Below are 16,253 nucleotides of genomic sequence, written 5' to 3'. Positions count from 1 at the left end.
GCACTACAACAAAAATGACTTTCTGCAGCGCATCATCCGCAGCGCACATCATAGGCGCGCCGTTAATAGTTGCTTTGACGGCGCGCCCAATAAAATACGCTGCGGATAATATTATATTTTTATCAACCGCAGCATGCAACAATAATACGCTGTTAAAAATACTTTTAACAGTGCACATTGTGCGCCGTTAAAATTATTTTTGACAGCGCGTATTGTGCGCTGTTAAAAATATTTTTGACAGCATGCATGTATCTACGCTGCGGATGTATACTGTTAAAAACCTGTTAAAAGAAATAAAAAAAATTCCCTGCTCCGTTTCCCCACTTTTCTATTCTCGCTGCTGCGCGAGGCTGGGTATCGCGATTTCTCCTTTCTTTTCTTCGGCCCAGAAACCCACGTACGGTTCTTCTCTTCTTCCGCCCATCGCCTTCTCCTCTCCTGCCGACGCGATCTTCTTCTCTAGCGATCGCGATTTCTCCTCTCCGCGTCTTCCTTTTTCCCCTTTCCCCCGCAATCACCGGCCGCCCATCGCCTTCTCCTCCTTCCGCACGAACGCGCAAGCGGTGCGCCTCCTCTCCCCCCTACAACGGCCCAGCCATCGCTCGCCCTGCCTCACCGGAGGAAAGCCGACGTTGTCGCGTGGAGGAGAAGCCGATACACTGCCGCAGCCGTCTCCCTCTCCTTCTCCTCCGTGCCTTAGCCGCAGCCGTCTCCCTCTCCTTCTCCTCCGTGCCCTAGCCGCAGCCGTCTCACGTGACGCCGCTGCATGGAGGAGAAGCTGACGCACTGCTGTTTGCCGAGACCCCTCGCCGCTTGCCATCCTTTGATTCCATCGGTAAGTTTGTGATTCTATTTACAGGTTTTGTGTTTGGATTTCTTCAGTTTGCTGACGTTTCTTCTGGATCGACAGATTAGAGGGGGGGGGGGGGTTTGTTGGTTTCGGCTGTGAGTTGGGATTTGAGTTTTGGTCAGGGAAGGGTGAGTACATGAGATAAGGAATGAAGTGACTCTCTTAAAATAGCAAGGTTGGCATCACTTATAGTTCTTTTTTAGCCCATTTAGCTCCTTATAAAGTCACATATGAGTGGAGAGGGATAGATTTTATTATATTGTTTGTGCCTTTGGTTTTGTTTTGGGTTTTGCTATAAGGATACATTATTAAGGCAAAAATCAATTATATCACCTAATATATTGGCACACTGTTCCATATGCCTATCCTTATTTTCATTTATGGTGTGGAATTCCGTCGGATTAGTTTGATGTGGAATTCCGTCGGATTTTATCAGGTTTGTTCAATTCAGAAGATCATGTATATGTTGTCTTATGGTAAATATCTTTGGAACAGTAAATCCCATTGTAAATTGATGGCAGATTGCAAAATTGTGCATAATCCCAGTACTATGTCTTCTGGAAGTTGTGTTTGATAAAATTCGTTACTCCAGGGCAACAAAGCTCAGCATATTGGTGGTTGTTATAGGTGTTGCCATCTGTACGGTTACTGATGTCAGTGTGAATGGTAGAGGGATGATTGCTGCTAATATATCACCTAATATATTGGCACACTGTTCCATATACGTATTCTTATTTTCATTTAATTTGTCATTTTGTATAATTTTAATGAATTATGAGATGTCTTTATCTTGTTTGCTGAATCTTATTGAATGGGTTTGTCTATACTGCAGCTACAACCTTAACGGGTCTTCATTTTGCTACAACTACACTCATGACAATTCTATTTAGGTGGCTAGGATATATTCAACCATCTAGCCTGCCCTTATCTGAACTTCTAAGATTTGTTCTTTTTGCAAACTTGTCAATTGTTGGCATGAATGTTAGTTTGATGTGGAATTCCGTCGGATTTTATCAGGTTTGTTCAATTCCGAAGATCATGTATATGTTGTCTTATGGTAAATATCTTTGGAACAGTAAATCCCATTGTAAATTGATGGCAGATTGCGAAATTGTGCATAATCCCAGTACTATGTCTTCTGGAAGTTGTGTTTGATAAAATTCGTTACTCCAGGGCAACAAAGCTCAGCATATTGGTGGTTCTTATAGGTGTTGCCATCTGTACGGTTACTGATGTCAGTGTGAATGGTAGAGGGATGATTGCTGCTACTATAGCAGTTTGGAGTACTGCTTTACAACAATATGTGAGTAACTAGATAATATTTGAATAATGTCATTTCAGACTAGCTTGATATCTTGCAATCTAATGTTTTCTTATCTATGTTTGCTGACATTGTTTTTTATTACTTCAACTTAATAGCATGTATGTTAATGTTGTTAGTGTACATAGCAGCTTTGCCTAGTTGTGGATATGGTCATTCATATAAAACTGTTCCAAATCCCGCTTAATGTCAAACATAAGTATTCCAAGACAACTCTTTTAGCTGATGCTTCGTCATGCATTGGCCATCATGATCGAATGAATCTACTTGAAGACAACATATTTTTCCTCTTGTCTACGAAGACAACTGCCAATCTACCATTTTACTGCAGTCCGATACCTGTAAGGTCTTACTGTATTAATCTTGTACTGAGCTACTTGCATCATTTCCATCATACTTGTGCGGTAAGGACTCACCTAACTTAATATAGGTAGTCTTGTCTGCATAGGACTGTCTAAAAAATTGTCCCCAAGGAATAAAGGGAGAGGACACCTGCACGATAAACAAAGTAATTTAGTATTAGTTGTATGAGCTTTATAAGGATCAGATGGTTAGTTCCCTATATCATGTTTAGAATGGAAGAAAAACCTGCCACTATTGGTCCAAAAATCAATCAAGTTAAAAGAAAGTCTGACAAATTTTGTAGGGTATGTTGTCAAACTGAATTAGAGAAAGGGCATTCAAAGAATTTATGTCCAAACACTAAAACCCTAATTGAGATTGAAAATCATAAAGCTAGATTGGCTAGCTTTTGTCTGGAAAACAAATGATTGGAACCGAATGGACAAAAGACACTGAAAAATCCTAAATAGCCTTTGTGTTAATACTTTGATATTTTCAATAGCTGACATTAACAAAGCAATAATTCTTTGCTTGCCCTGAAATTTTGTTCTTTGTAGCAAGACCTGGATACTGGATGCATCATCTTTGTTTGGTTCATGAGTTCATTTTATGCTCTTGCTTGTTACTTCAGCATGTCTTATTTTTATATTTACATATATGGATGCTCATATGTTGTGCGAGTAGCTATTGAGCTTTTAGTAACGTTCAACATTTTTGCCATTTGACTTTTGTAGTATGTTCATTTCCTTCAAAGGAAATATTCGCTAGGATCTTTCAATCTCCTGGGCCATACTGCTCCAGCTCAAGCAGCATCCTTGTTGTTATTGGGCCCTTTTCTGGATTATTTGTTGACAGGAAAAAGGGTGGATACATTTGGTTATAGTGTAACCACTGTTGTAAGTACATGCTGGTGTTTCTGAACCTACATTTCCCATATAAATGACTGAGGTACTATTGTATTATTATCTTGGTAGATCTTTTAATTTTTTTGTTGTCCCCTTTGCTATTGCAGTTTTTCATTATCCTGTCATGCACCATTGCTATTGGAACCAACCTCAGCCAATTCATTTGCATAGGAAGGTTTACAGCAGTGTCATTCCAAGTTCTTGGGCACATGAAAACCATACTTGTCTTAATTTTGGGATTCTTCTTCTTCGGAAAAGAAGGCCTCACTTTCCACGTAGTTTTTGGAATGATCTTAGCAGTTGTAGGTATGATCTGGTATGGCAATGCTTCGTCAAAAGCAGGGGGAAAAGAGCGCCGAAGTTATGCACTGCCCATTGACAGGTCACCGAAGCATGGATTGCTCTCAGAAACAGGAGGAAGGCACGACGACAAGATTTAGCGTACAATCTTGAATTCTTATTTCATCCAATATTCCTCCAACTGAATGCAACAGTAAAAGAGCATTGTTTTGTTTCGACTTTTAGTGAAATTATGGAAGTTTTGGTGTTTCTTATTCTAGGTCTCCTTACTACTCTGGGTTCATTTAAAGTATGGATATGTCTGGTGGGGGTTGCAGTTCTGTGTGTATGTTCAAGTTATCATTAATCTTTATTAACTTCATTAAACACGAAAAACTTTCCATGTTATTATAAAATTTTATCATATTTGGCATTCTATTGTTAATCGCTTTAGATGAATATTAATTTTTAATTCAAATAATAGTTAATTGGAACCATCCTAAAAATTCATTAGGCTTTAAGATATTTATTTGATAAATACATAAATAAAATTATTTATCCTATTGAAGCTAATTAAGGAGAAAGTTAGTAATTTGATTGTACTAAATTTTATTAGTATTTTTACAAAAATATTATTAACTTTTATGTATTATATATAATTAAAGAAGGAAATTAAAAATGGCTACTTTTGCATGAATAAATCAATGTTATCGATATTTTCAATTTATAAAGATGTTATCCATGACTATTGATATTAAATTCGGTTATAACTTTTACTGTGAAATTCATCAGCCAGCGGCTTCACACGATCGAACTCATGACCATCTATAAAGAGGTAAATTAGGAAATTAGAGTTGACCACTACGGAGAGGGCATTGTCCCGATTTCGTTGATATTTAACTCTTATTTACTTCAGCAAGTCTGTCCCGCAGTTAGGGGTGAGTATTCGGTTAAAACCGAATCAAACCGAACCGAATTAATCAAAATCGAACCGAGCCAAATTTTAAGAATAAGCGAACCAGACGAAAAAATTTTTAAATAAAAACCGAATAAACCGAACCGATAGATAAAACGCTTATAATTTGATTTTTAACCGAATTAACCGAGATAACCGAATTGTTTAAATATTATAAAAAATTTATTAATTAGTTAATGATTTATAAATTTATTTATTTAAAAATTTAAAATTTATTTTTTATTTTAGTTAATTCAGTTTAACCGAATAAGAAAATTTAAAACTGAAATCGAACCGAATTAACCGATTTTTTTTAGAAAAATAACAGAAATTTCAAAATAACCGAACCAAATTTTTAAATTCGATCGATTTGATCGATTTATTCGGTTTAACTGAATTTTTGCTCATCCCTATATGCAGTAACGAATTCAACGATGCCCGGGCTAAGTTATGACTTTTACAGTTTTACTAACACTTGCTATCTTTGGAAAAATAAACTGTATATGCGAAAGAATATTTATACTCCCCGATAAGTATTTATTTATGTATTGTTATCAATCAAACTGTACAAACTATGTGGTACACTTAAATTTCATTGAGATTTTTCTTTTTTCCTTTTGACAAGATTGACTTAACTTTAACAGCTAAGGCTGTAGTAGAATTATTTTTGACTGTTAAAATTAAGTACTTTGTTCTTTATGTATCATAGATCTGGATTTATTTTTTCTATATTGATCTTCTTTCAATAAATGTTATCGACAATGTTATTTATTATCTATCTAAATTTTTAACAGACCTAAATTAAATAACATAAATACAAATTATATAATGATTAACTATCAAAATTTTTAATTGCCCTAAATTAAACGTATAATTAAGTTTTAATGGGCAACAAAATTAAATATATCACAATATTCTTTTATTATATGCTTGCTTATCCACTAATTCTTGTCGAAATGTCTAAGAAAGCTTATCCTTAAGAAGCAAAAGTCACTGGATAACAGCTAGCCACGACAAGTGACCTGCGAATTAGCATTACCCCAACAAGCATTTTCGATTGCCAGTGAACACATGACATGTTCTGACATCCAAAGGTCTACGTACCGAATTTATTTATTAATCAGATCTGAGTACCGTCCTACCAACCTCTAATGAGTACACATTGAGCACAATCGGGATCGAGAAATTAAATCTCCAGAGCATAATTGAGTTGATTATGATGGACAAAGTTGTTGAAGTGGACAAAGATTGAAATTTCGATGAAGCTGAGATAATGTTTTCCTTCATCGTGATCAACTGTACAGTTTCTCAATTTACTTCTTCATAACGATATCTTCCCCTTTAGTGGTCTTTCATGCATCCATCACTTCTTATTATGCACAAAATTGATCTGATCGTCTCAAAGGGATTCTGAATTGATAGTATCGTTCGGAAAGCCAAATAGAAACCAATGTCATAATTCATAAGACATTTAATTAAGCAAACAAAGAACGGACTGCAAAAAAAATACACAATTTGACTGTCTTGATAAAATATACAAATCGAGACAACTGAAGCATAATCAACTGTCTTGTGCAAATACAATCAGTGTGACTGTTGCAATGTGATCTATACTAAAAATTCTACGCATGTTAGTATATGTTTGGTTAGAACCAAGTATTTAGTTTACGTTGATTAATAATGATCAATTTAGTCTATCAGAAAATACTCATAATGGATGGACCATTAGTCTAGTGTTCTTAGGTCCATCACCTATTAAGAGATTCGTCAAAATTGAGACTCAATCTTTAAATATTTGAAAATTAAAAAAATATCTCGTCAAAATTGAGACTCAATCTTTGTATACTTGAAATTTTGAAAAATAATCTGGGGGCAAATGATAATAATGCATATGATTCGGAATTTTAAATTATATTTAATATTATATAGGATTTAATGACATCCATGACAGTTTTGACTAAATCGTAGGAAATCATCCACAATTATTTGACTTTGAACTCTTGGAGTAGATGCTCGTGGCGATTATCTTCATCGAGCTTATCCTGCTTAGCTTAGAACTTGTCCTAGCCCCAAGTTTTCCAATGTGACATCTATGATCAGTTTAAGAGCTACTCTTCTAACTTCCAGCGCACACTCAGTAAAGTGATATTCATATCAATTTGATTGAAGAACTCAGTAAAGAAAAATATCACGTTACATTAGACATATCATCGAGTGGCAAACCAAAAGAAGAGGACCGTAATCTATTTCAGGTGGGGCACGGGGTGAAGTTACAGGCGACGACGGAGTCACCGCCAAAAGCGCCGGAGTTGGCCCTTCGAAACCGCAGCGCCGCCAGGACTACCTCTTGCCGTGAACTGAGTAGCGCTCGACTCATGAGGTCGATCACGCTCAACGTGGGGTAATAAAAACTGAGGCTGATGTAGGAGTTGAGGAGGGAGGTCGTCCCTTCCCGGAGCAGAGTTCTGTAGACGTCTCTACGTCCCTGCAGTGCTTCCCACAGCGTCGTCTCCGATCCGTACAGCCCAGCGGCCACTGGGCCGAACGCGATGGCCACTGGTGTGTCGGGGCTCACCACCCTCCAGTAGCATTGGTACTCCGCCATCGTCCATTTACTGCAGAAGTATACAACCATCTCAAAGAAAGAAAGACTGATACGAGAAAACAGAGAGCATGAGCGTACTAGTAAGGGCAAGCGGATGCCTCGAAGAATGTTATCGCTGGCGGAGGAGGAGAAGGAAGCAATGGCGTTGGCACCCATCTAATAGGTGCTGGCGGAGGCGGTGGCGGAGGCTGTACTGGCCACAGCGTCGCCGCCCTAGGACAAGCCTCGGTGGGTTTCGCTGGTTCGGACAGTAGAGGCTCAACCGCGTACATGGCCATGCCAAACATTCGGAAAAGAAGCGTCAGTCCACGCGCTGGCCCAGCCGCCGCACCACATACGGCTGGACCACCCACCACCCTCGCGTAGCACCCGCCCAGGTCGGGGCTTCCATCTAAGTACACCGAATAGCTACCATACCAATTGGTCTCCTCCTTGTAGACGGTCGCCGCCCCATCGCTGCCCCCGCACGTCACCGCCACCGTGGCCCCTACATTGCCACTTTAAAGATCACGATAACATACATATATTATCATGCATTGCATTAATTAATAAAGAGCCACCGGAGAGAGGGTAGTCGAAGAAGCTTCGCTCGCCGTCTTTGCACTGATCACAGTAGACACTGCCGGTGACCAATGTAGTGGCGCTTGCGGATCTCAAGAAATCTTGCTCTGTGAAGAACAAGATGATGCAGGTTAGGAACAGAGGCATGAAGGCATCCTTTAGCCGTTCCATATCGCTACAATACTAGTGACGAGTAACTGAGTAGTAAGCTAGGGCTCAATCTGTATAATAACAGAGGAACAAATGGAAGCAAGGTAAGTGCACTGAAGGAACAAAGAATGAAATATGTAGAAGAGTAAATGAGGTTTCCTACCTCCCAAACCAATCAACTGCTCCAATTTATTACCAATGGGAACCAGGAAGAATGGTGTTGAATCAATGAACTTACAGACGGCATTAAATGTGGCATTTGAAAAAAGATGCAGCTGAAGGCTGAAGCTGTGAAATAATGGCGGTGGGGAGTTGGGAGAGCATTTAGATATAATGGAGCTTCATGCAGTTGATCTAGTTTCCATCTTTTGTTACCACAAAACCTTTTATTCTCCACATCTGCAAATAAATGCCCCAACGCTATCAGCCTTTTCATCTTGCTCACGAGCTTAAATTTGAGTTTAGAGGGAAAGGAATATGTCCAAAATCCAAGCTCGTGGACTATGAAATACGACAGGAGTGAAAAAATTTATAATACTAAAAAAACTTGGATATTCCAGGTTAATCAACGTCTGCAGAATAAACAGAGACTGTCAGGTTATAAGATTCATATTAATCTTAGCAGCTCAGCATTTCAGTACTAATACGGCGAATGAGACGGTTAAATCGTTAAACATAATTCAGTCAGTCGGACTACGCTTTCTTCGATTGGACTTGAGAGGGGGAGACTTGTGATGCTGGTGCATAAATGACGTGGCTCTTTCTCTAAGGTAAGAGTCAGGAGTCAATGAGGAGTCAAGCATAGGGCTGATCAGGGCCGGCCCTGGCCCAGGGCAGCCAGGGCGACCGCCCAGGGCCCCCAAATTAACAGGGCCCTAAAAACCTGAACGCCCATGAACTTTGGAAAGGTGGCGGAGCGTGCCGTGGGGATTGGCACGGGCAAAGTGATGGATGTTTCCGATGAAGGGAAGCTTAGGAGGGCCAGGCGGAAGAGGTGTCACCTTTTGTGCCACCTTTGAAGGCTTCCTTAGCTTCTGCAGAGGAAGCTAGAAGAGAGCGATGAAGAGGAAGAAGACTAGAAGAGGAAGAGAGCGATGAAGAAGGGAGAAAAGGGAAAAGTAGTGATGTGATGGGCACTAGAAGAGGAAGAGAGTAATTAAGAAGGGAGAAAAGGGAAAAGTAGTGATGTGATGGGCTTCCATTGTAGTAGCTGATATGATTCTGCACTAATCAACTGATGAAACTAAGTGATTAATTAATGTTTGTGGATTGATGATCTATTACTCTTTTTTCCTGTATTTATAGATAATTTTTCAGGAGTAATTAGAGCTATTTGCTCAGTCCATCGACGTCTTCGTCCTCTAGAAAAAAAAAAATCTTGCCGTTCCCTTTTTTTCGATATTTTTCAAGTCAATTATTTTAAGCTTGAATCCAAAATAAAGTCAGAAAAGATAAACAACCATGAAATTAGAGTTTGGTTGGAACGATAAGTCAAGTAAATCCAACTTTTAGGAAAATTTTAAAGAGCATTTGATCTAGCTAATCAATAAAAAATAGAAAATATTGAAGGTCATTGAAATTGTTCATAGAATTGCAGTTCTTTGTTTTCAATTTTTTTTATCAATACCATTTTTGCATGTTTTTTAGCATCGTTGTTTGATTTTTTAAAGGATCAAAGTATTTTTATGTCAAATAAAAATTTGTTATAATAGAATGGTTTTAAAAATGATAATTAAATTTTTAAAAATTGATAATTTAAACATAACAACAACTAATTAAAAATTAATTGAATTTTATTGTGCTGGCTAGTACATTAAAGCTATGTATTTAGTTTCCCATTCTCACATAAAATATATAAAAAAAATTACTCTGTTCTAGAATAATTAGATAATGTTTTAGCATGTTAACAATCAGTTGAATTTGTAGGAATTGATAATGACAAAAATACCAATATGGCATTAGTATTGTTATCGTTTTAAATAGAAAAAATTATTATTATTTATTTAAATATTATTTAAAGTATAGTTATAATTTCATAACTATAATATTATTTATTTAAATATTATTTGAAACATATTATTTCATATAATTTTTTTTATTTTAGAACTCTTATTAATTGAAAATTATAATTTATTAAACTCAAAAAATTAAATAGGTTATTGTATTAGGGCCCAAAAATTTTAATTTCGCCCAGGGCCTTTCTACCAGCAGGACCGGCTCTGGGGCTGATTTGGCAATGCTAGTCAAATGGACTATGGGCATTCATTGTTTGTCTTTTTGTGGATTCAACAAGCTGCGCATATTGCAAGACACATGGCCACATAAAGCCTTTATAAAGTTGTCAATAGAAGATGTCCTTGAACTCCTTTTCCCTGCACATAATGACAAAAGAAAGCAAGAGGAAAGGACATATGTGAGATTTGATCTCCTTGTATGCCTACGTAATGAAGAGCTCTAGCAAAGAGAAGGGGGGGCTTCTTCCTCAGCTTCCTTCTCTTCTTCCAGGGTGGGGAGGGCTGCTACTTGGGGGGGCTTCTTCCTCAGCTTCCTCCTCTTCTTCCAGGGCGGGGAGGGTTGCTACTTGGGGGCTTCTTCCTCTTCTTCCAAGGGAGGGCATACTCAAAATTAAATAATTGGGAGGTTGAATTCACCGTCATCATGTTTAATGTCATCAAATTTGTCTTAAATAAACAATGAATAAGTTCGAGCATTATCACTACAAAAAATGGGTGACCCCATAATTAAGAGGATTAATGAATCGAGTGTTGATATGATCCAGCACCATCTAACTAATATTGGTTAATATAACTCAAATCCCTACTAGAAATCAAACCGCGCGTATGTGTTTATATATAACTATGGAAATCATTACGAGGAAGAACATCACCAATTGCCTAGCTAGGACAAAACTTATATGAAAAAAAATCTTATAGGATGTTACGTGCAAATAGTTTAGTATAACATATTGAAGTACAGTAACTATTACAATACAATTAACCTGTAGTGTCTTATAAAACTGAACTGTAATGCTTATACCATATCAATTTACAATAAAAATAAGAAAGATTCGCCGACCAAATTACTACGCCTGTAACTCACCTATTGTATTGTGTTAATACAACAACATTAAATTATAAACCTCAATTATACTGTATCGACTATTATAATTAAATTGTAATACATACTATAGGACTGAACTCCTATTATGCTTTTGTTTTTGTGAAGATCTTTGTATAAATTTTATCCAACTACGACGGATAACAATGGAGTAAATGGTCAAACAGCAAGTCTCAATAACGCATGCATGTAATATATATCCACCGACATATACAAGTTCTGCAACAACTGCATTGCTTCATGCGGTTGCACTTGCTGGAAAAATATAATTCGATTAATTGCTACATAGTAAGCATCGGCATAGTTGAATTCAATTAAAGGCGAACGATCATGGCCCACGTATTATATATTGTATCCAGCATCGCATGCGTTATGTTCGGATTGATCTTGCAGGTTATATGTGACCTGTCTGGCCCCATGATGAGCCAAGCCAGCTAATTATGCAAGGCTAGATAAGAGGCAAGGGGCCCCCTTCAAATTTGATTGCTAGGTCTTTACGGGCCATACACAGTAGTAGTTGGAGGCCATGGTTCTCTCTCCCTTCAGACTCTCACACATGGCTGCTGTCCTCGGGTTACCTCGTGTGGTGGGGCGTAGATCCTCCTTGTTGTATATCTATGCCTCGTCACACCTCTGCTAGAATTGATATTGATACTTGTCTCTAGCCTCGGGTCAAAATGCAGTTAGGGTGGGTGCTCAATATGGGGATACACGTGATGATTTATTTGTCGTTTATATATATTAAGAAGATATCCTTTCTTAATCTAATATCACATCAGAATTAGGTCATATCTCAAAGTCAAGATGGTACGAACAGACATGCTGACATTAGAATGCTTTGTACCCATTAATCTCATCTGAAAGACTAGTGATTTGTTATGTCTAATATATATTAAGAGTAGTGTTTCCCCATAATAACTAGCCATCCATTCTTCAAAATCACTATGTTTACAAATGCAAAAAAAAAAAAAAAAAAACCTTCCTCCTTCTAATCAAATTTCTAACAAATAGAAATTGATATAAGGATTTATCAATCATTAATAATTAAAATTTCTTTCCTTCCGCTGAATTTAACAATTTTGGACAAAAGTCTAATTAGAAGTAGAAAACTCTCCTCAAACAAACATTTTTTTCTCTCTACAAATTTAAGAATTCTTTTCTCTCATTTTCCATCGTATTGATTGAGATTACACTTAACTATCTCTAATATCAATGGATGAAATTGGAGATGCTCTAACATTGTTAGTTAGAATCCACTACTTGTAGATATAAATATGATATTCTAGAATACAAAATAGCTAGCCTCCAATCATAATATCTTTCTTGATATATTTATCATGGTCTCACCTCCACAAATAAAAATCATTTTTAAAACTTAAATGAAATTCACTCAGCACTTATTAATTAACCCAATATGTCCTGAACCTTAAACTCCTTTCCTATGTAACCTTTCCGTGCAGTTATAGCTAAATGTTATGTGATCTGCATCTAATTAAGTTTTGTTCATAATATCTACAATTCTACATTACAATATCCAAACGGCAATATCTATCTAACATTGGATGCAATGCCAGACATGGAATGGCCCACGAGCTTGAACCAGACAGCTAAGACATTTGCAGAAAGAGGGATCTCTAATTGGAAGACGTATGGGAGAGCAGAATTAGATTTGTTACTTTCCCTACAGCCACTTGAAAAGATTTGTAGGGAGCGCAATGTGCTTGCGTTGCACCTCTCACACTCACACATGGTCACGGCTGGCCTTCTTGCATGGCAGCCAATCGCCATGCAATGGTCTCTGGTGTTGTTCCCTAATACTCATATCCGCTTTCAAGTGTCTGCTTTCAAGACTGCACCCACACTCAGAGAGTAAAAGGGCATAACCCTTGTGGATCGATAGGAGCTTAACACAACTTCCTTTGAAATTTCATCATCTATGACGTGATCGCTCTTGTGATGTGCTAAACTCAAAGAGGTTTCCTCCATCACAAATTATATCTACCTATCTGGGATTTAATCATTAACAAAAAAAAAAAAACATTGGAGATCAGTTTAGTATCAAAAAGTTCATTAAATTTATTGTTAGTAAGAAAACCAGAACATGTGTAATGGCCCGGGCTAAGGCGGAAGGAGAGTGAGATTGATTAGGCAAAAAGCTTAAACAAGATGCAACCTGTGGCTTAAAAGTATGAATGGATTAAAACATACACGGAAGAGGAAAATTATAAGGGTGGGTAAGATTAAGTATGTTAAATGCCAACTAAGGACTGTCATATTCCATCTTCAAGATTCTTTACTCAAACAACTGACTCAACTTATAAATTAGATAGATAATTAGAAAGTATAATATAAATGATAAAGGCTCGTGCGCAAATTTATTATTTGCTTTAGTAAGAATCAATTTGTGTTCAGGCACAATATATATATATATATGGTTAATTAAATGAATAAGTATAAATAATTCTTTAAATTAAATGAATAAATTTATATACCGTTCAAGAACAATATATGCGAATAAAGCTACTATGTTCATTATATCAAACTTATAATGAACAAAGAAACTCTCGAAACAAATAAATAAGTTTATAATATCAAACTCACTAACTAACTAACTAAATAAGTTTAAAAATATAATTAATAATTTTAAACAATCAAATAAAATCAAATTAAGAACTAGGTAACATTCAAACAAACTAAATTTAAGCTCAAATAAAAAATCAAGCCAAAATTAAATAATTATTTCAAGAGCTTAGTTAATTTTAAGCTGACTTTATTTGATTATCACACAAGTTTGTGGGGGCACAAAGTCTAATTCAACTTAACTAGTTTGTAAGCCTACTCGTCTCATCACAATTTCTAATTTTTTTGTAGACTTCCACATCCTATAACTTCAATTAAAAGCTCAGAAGAATTCCGTTACAGACAATTCATCTGTTTTGTAATCACCAGAGAAATATCACATTTTGTGTATGTACACAAATGGGATGTTAAATATCTTGAAAGAAATTTTCACTATACATGGACGGCCACATGATAGAGGACCCCATGACACTTGTTTTTAGTTTGATAGAATATATTCAAAAGCAATGTTTAGTTGTAATTTGGGAACACCAATACTGTTGTACCAAATGGTCCACTAAAGAAATTTATTTGTGAGCAAATCCAATCTCTAATTAATTTCTTTAGAAAGAGGTGAAGTGCTTGGCCTCTCACTTGATTAATTATCTTATTGGAAGAACATAATTAAAGAGGCTGGAAAAAGTTTGAAGCAGTTAATGTAAAAAATAAATCGGAGAATAATTGGAGGTTGATGCAATTTTAATTAAAGACATAAATTGATGAATAACTTAAATTAATGTAGCTTTAATTAAATTTTAAATTTGTTTTTTTTATCATTTGGTAAGTTATCAAATTATTTGGTAATTTAAAGTTATTATATTTTTCTCTTTTAATAATTAATCAGAGGACAGTTATATTTTTTAATTACTTGTGTGTTTTTTTTTTTATTTGGGGTATTCTTTTTTTTCATTATGGTTGAGTTTATAAAAGCAATTAATAAGGACTTTCTCTTTGCTTAGTTTTCCCTCTTATTGAGATTCGTTTGATTCTTCATCCACTGCGCTACATTTGTAGCTATTCCAATAGCTAAAGCAGATGTATATAGAACCAATAATTAAGCAGGGAGAGGCCTTGTGTGCTTAGTTTGAGATGACTTCTAACTTCTTCATCCGTAAAGCCAAGTTCCAGTTAATACTTCTATAAGATTGTTAATTATAGAAGGGCCTCGTCTCTTTTGCAGCACTGTAAAATAGTATTTATAGAATTGTTCGGATTCAGTAGTTTAATTACATTCTTTGCCATTAGTGATGAAAAGGAGAAACTCTCTACGTCAAAGTGGCCACGAATTCAGTTTGGAAATAAAACTCATAACATTCTTTCTCTTCCAACACGAGATTCTTGCATTGCCTCGTAATTAAAGTCTTGACTCTTCCACTGAGATATGGAAACATATACATCTACTTAAATCTAAGGTAAATAACCAGTGAGAGATTTAGTTTTATGATCTTGCACAAGAACAATCAAAGTCTCTTACAGTTTATGATGCATATATGGTTTGGTAGGTGCTATCAATTTTTAAAGACTTTGAAGTTGGTGTCAAGATTAGAGTACAAAATTCTTAGGTGTTTTTATTTTAAATGATGCTTTGTTAGAGCCTGTGTCCAACTCTAGCTTTTATCCACAAATTATAGAAATTCACTGAGTTTAAATTTTCGAGGCTGAAAATCCATCAATGCATTACTGGTTTTGGTTCAAATTCCATCCATCCATGAAAATACATATACGATCCAAGTTAATATGATTATATGAACAAGAACAGGGGAAGGAAGGATTCCCCCTCCACTTTCCTTGCAAGCAAACGAATGAGTTCGAACAGGCGGCATACAAATCCAGCCCACACTGGGCTTAAGTTCCAGTCAGAAACGCCTACATCCTTCTACTGCTGCACCTCCATCAAATCAATCAGAAGGAGGAAAAAAAACAATTGGAGTCCCAATTAATTGGTTCATCAAATACATGCAAGGTAGGTGTGCATAATGTTGTGTTGTCACCGGAGCATGGAGGTGAGGGAGCGGAAGACAACCTCTTCGCAGGGGATTGTGAGGCCGCCCATGTGGTGGCTGAAGCCAAACTCTTCCTCCGCCTCCTGCAACAGCTGCTGGAACTCCGGGTGGGCCAGAAAGGAGATGGGGACTATGAAACGGCTCCGCGTCTCTCCCACGTACACCGCGAAGTGCCCCTTCGGCACGTCCACCACTTGCTCCTCCTGCTTTCGGCCGAGGCTGGAACATCTCTTCAGGATCTGTTTCAGCGACGCCGCCTGACCCAACTTGTTCGACCGGCGGATCGCCATGATCAGGTAGGTCGGTACTTGGGAGGAAAAAGAAGAAACTGGGTGTTAGTTTATGAGTGCTTGGCTGGGAGTTGGTTCATGGAGTATGTATATAGAGAATAGAAGAAGAGGAAGAGTTAAGTACGGGAGAGGAACAAGAGCATGTGGTGGGGAAGGACGAGGTCCGGTCCTTGCCAAGGACAAGTTGTGGTCCTATTCATCTTTTCCTTTCTTTTTGGTCCTATCTTTCCTTTCCTTCTTCCGTCTCATTTTCACA

The 16,253-nt window shown here is 37.0% G+C and overlaps 3 protein-coding genes across 3 annotated transcripts; 1 reads left to right on the top strand and 2 right to left on the bottom strand.

The window, feature by feature from the left end:
• Positions 1-1,687: 1,687 nt before the first annotated feature.
• LOC141821160 (UDP-rhamnose/UDP-galactose transporter 6-like) lies at positions 1,688-3,972 on the top strand. The gene is made up of 4 exons (XM_074708541.1): positions 1,688-1,867; positions 1,953-2,153; positions 3,248-3,409; positions 3,526-3,972. The coding sequence occupies exons 1-4, from the start codon at positions 1,724-1,726 to the stop codon at positions 3,856-3,858; spliced, it is 840 nt and encodes a 279-aa protein (XP_074564642.1). The 5' UTR covers positions 1,688-1,723; the 3' UTR covers positions 3,859-3,972.
• Positions 3,973-6,850: 2,878 nt separating this feature from the next.
• On the bottom strand, positions 6,851-7,989 carry LOC141822491 (uncharacterized). The gene is made up of 3 exons (XM_074709940.1): positions 7,818-7,989; positions 7,336-7,744; positions 6,851-7,267 (listed from the first exon to the last, which is right to left on the bottom strand). The coding sequence occupies exons 1-3, from the start codon at positions 7,987-7,989 to the stop codon at positions 6,901-6,903; spliced, it is 948 nt and encodes a 315-aa protein (XP_074566041.1). The 3' UTR covers positions 6,851-6,900.
• Positions 7,990-15,438: 7,449 nt separating this feature from the next.
• Positions 15,439-16,040, bottom strand: LOC141821955 (protein SMALL AUXIN UP-REGULATED RNA 16-like). Its single transcript, XM_074709351.1, has one exon. It carries the CDS (start codon positions 15,995-15,997, stop codon positions 15,692-15,694), a length of 306 nt encoding a protein of 101 aa, XP_074565452.1. The 5' UTR covers positions 15,998-16,040; the 3' UTR covers positions 15,439-15,691.
• Between the last annotated feature and the right edge of the window lie 213 nt (positions 16,041-16,253).

The sequence above is a fragment of the Curcuma longa genome, chromosome 2, assembly GCF_044706935.1.
Source record: "Curcuma longa cultivar G26 ecotype Majalengka, Jawa Barat chromosome 2, ITB_CL_G26_1.1, whole genome shotgun sequence".
Taxonomy (NCBI): Eukaryota; Viridiplantae; Streptophyta; class Magnoliopsida; order Zingiberales; family Zingiberaceae; genus Curcuma; species Curcuma longa.
This window is presented reverse-complemented; position numbering and strand designations above follow the sequence as displayed.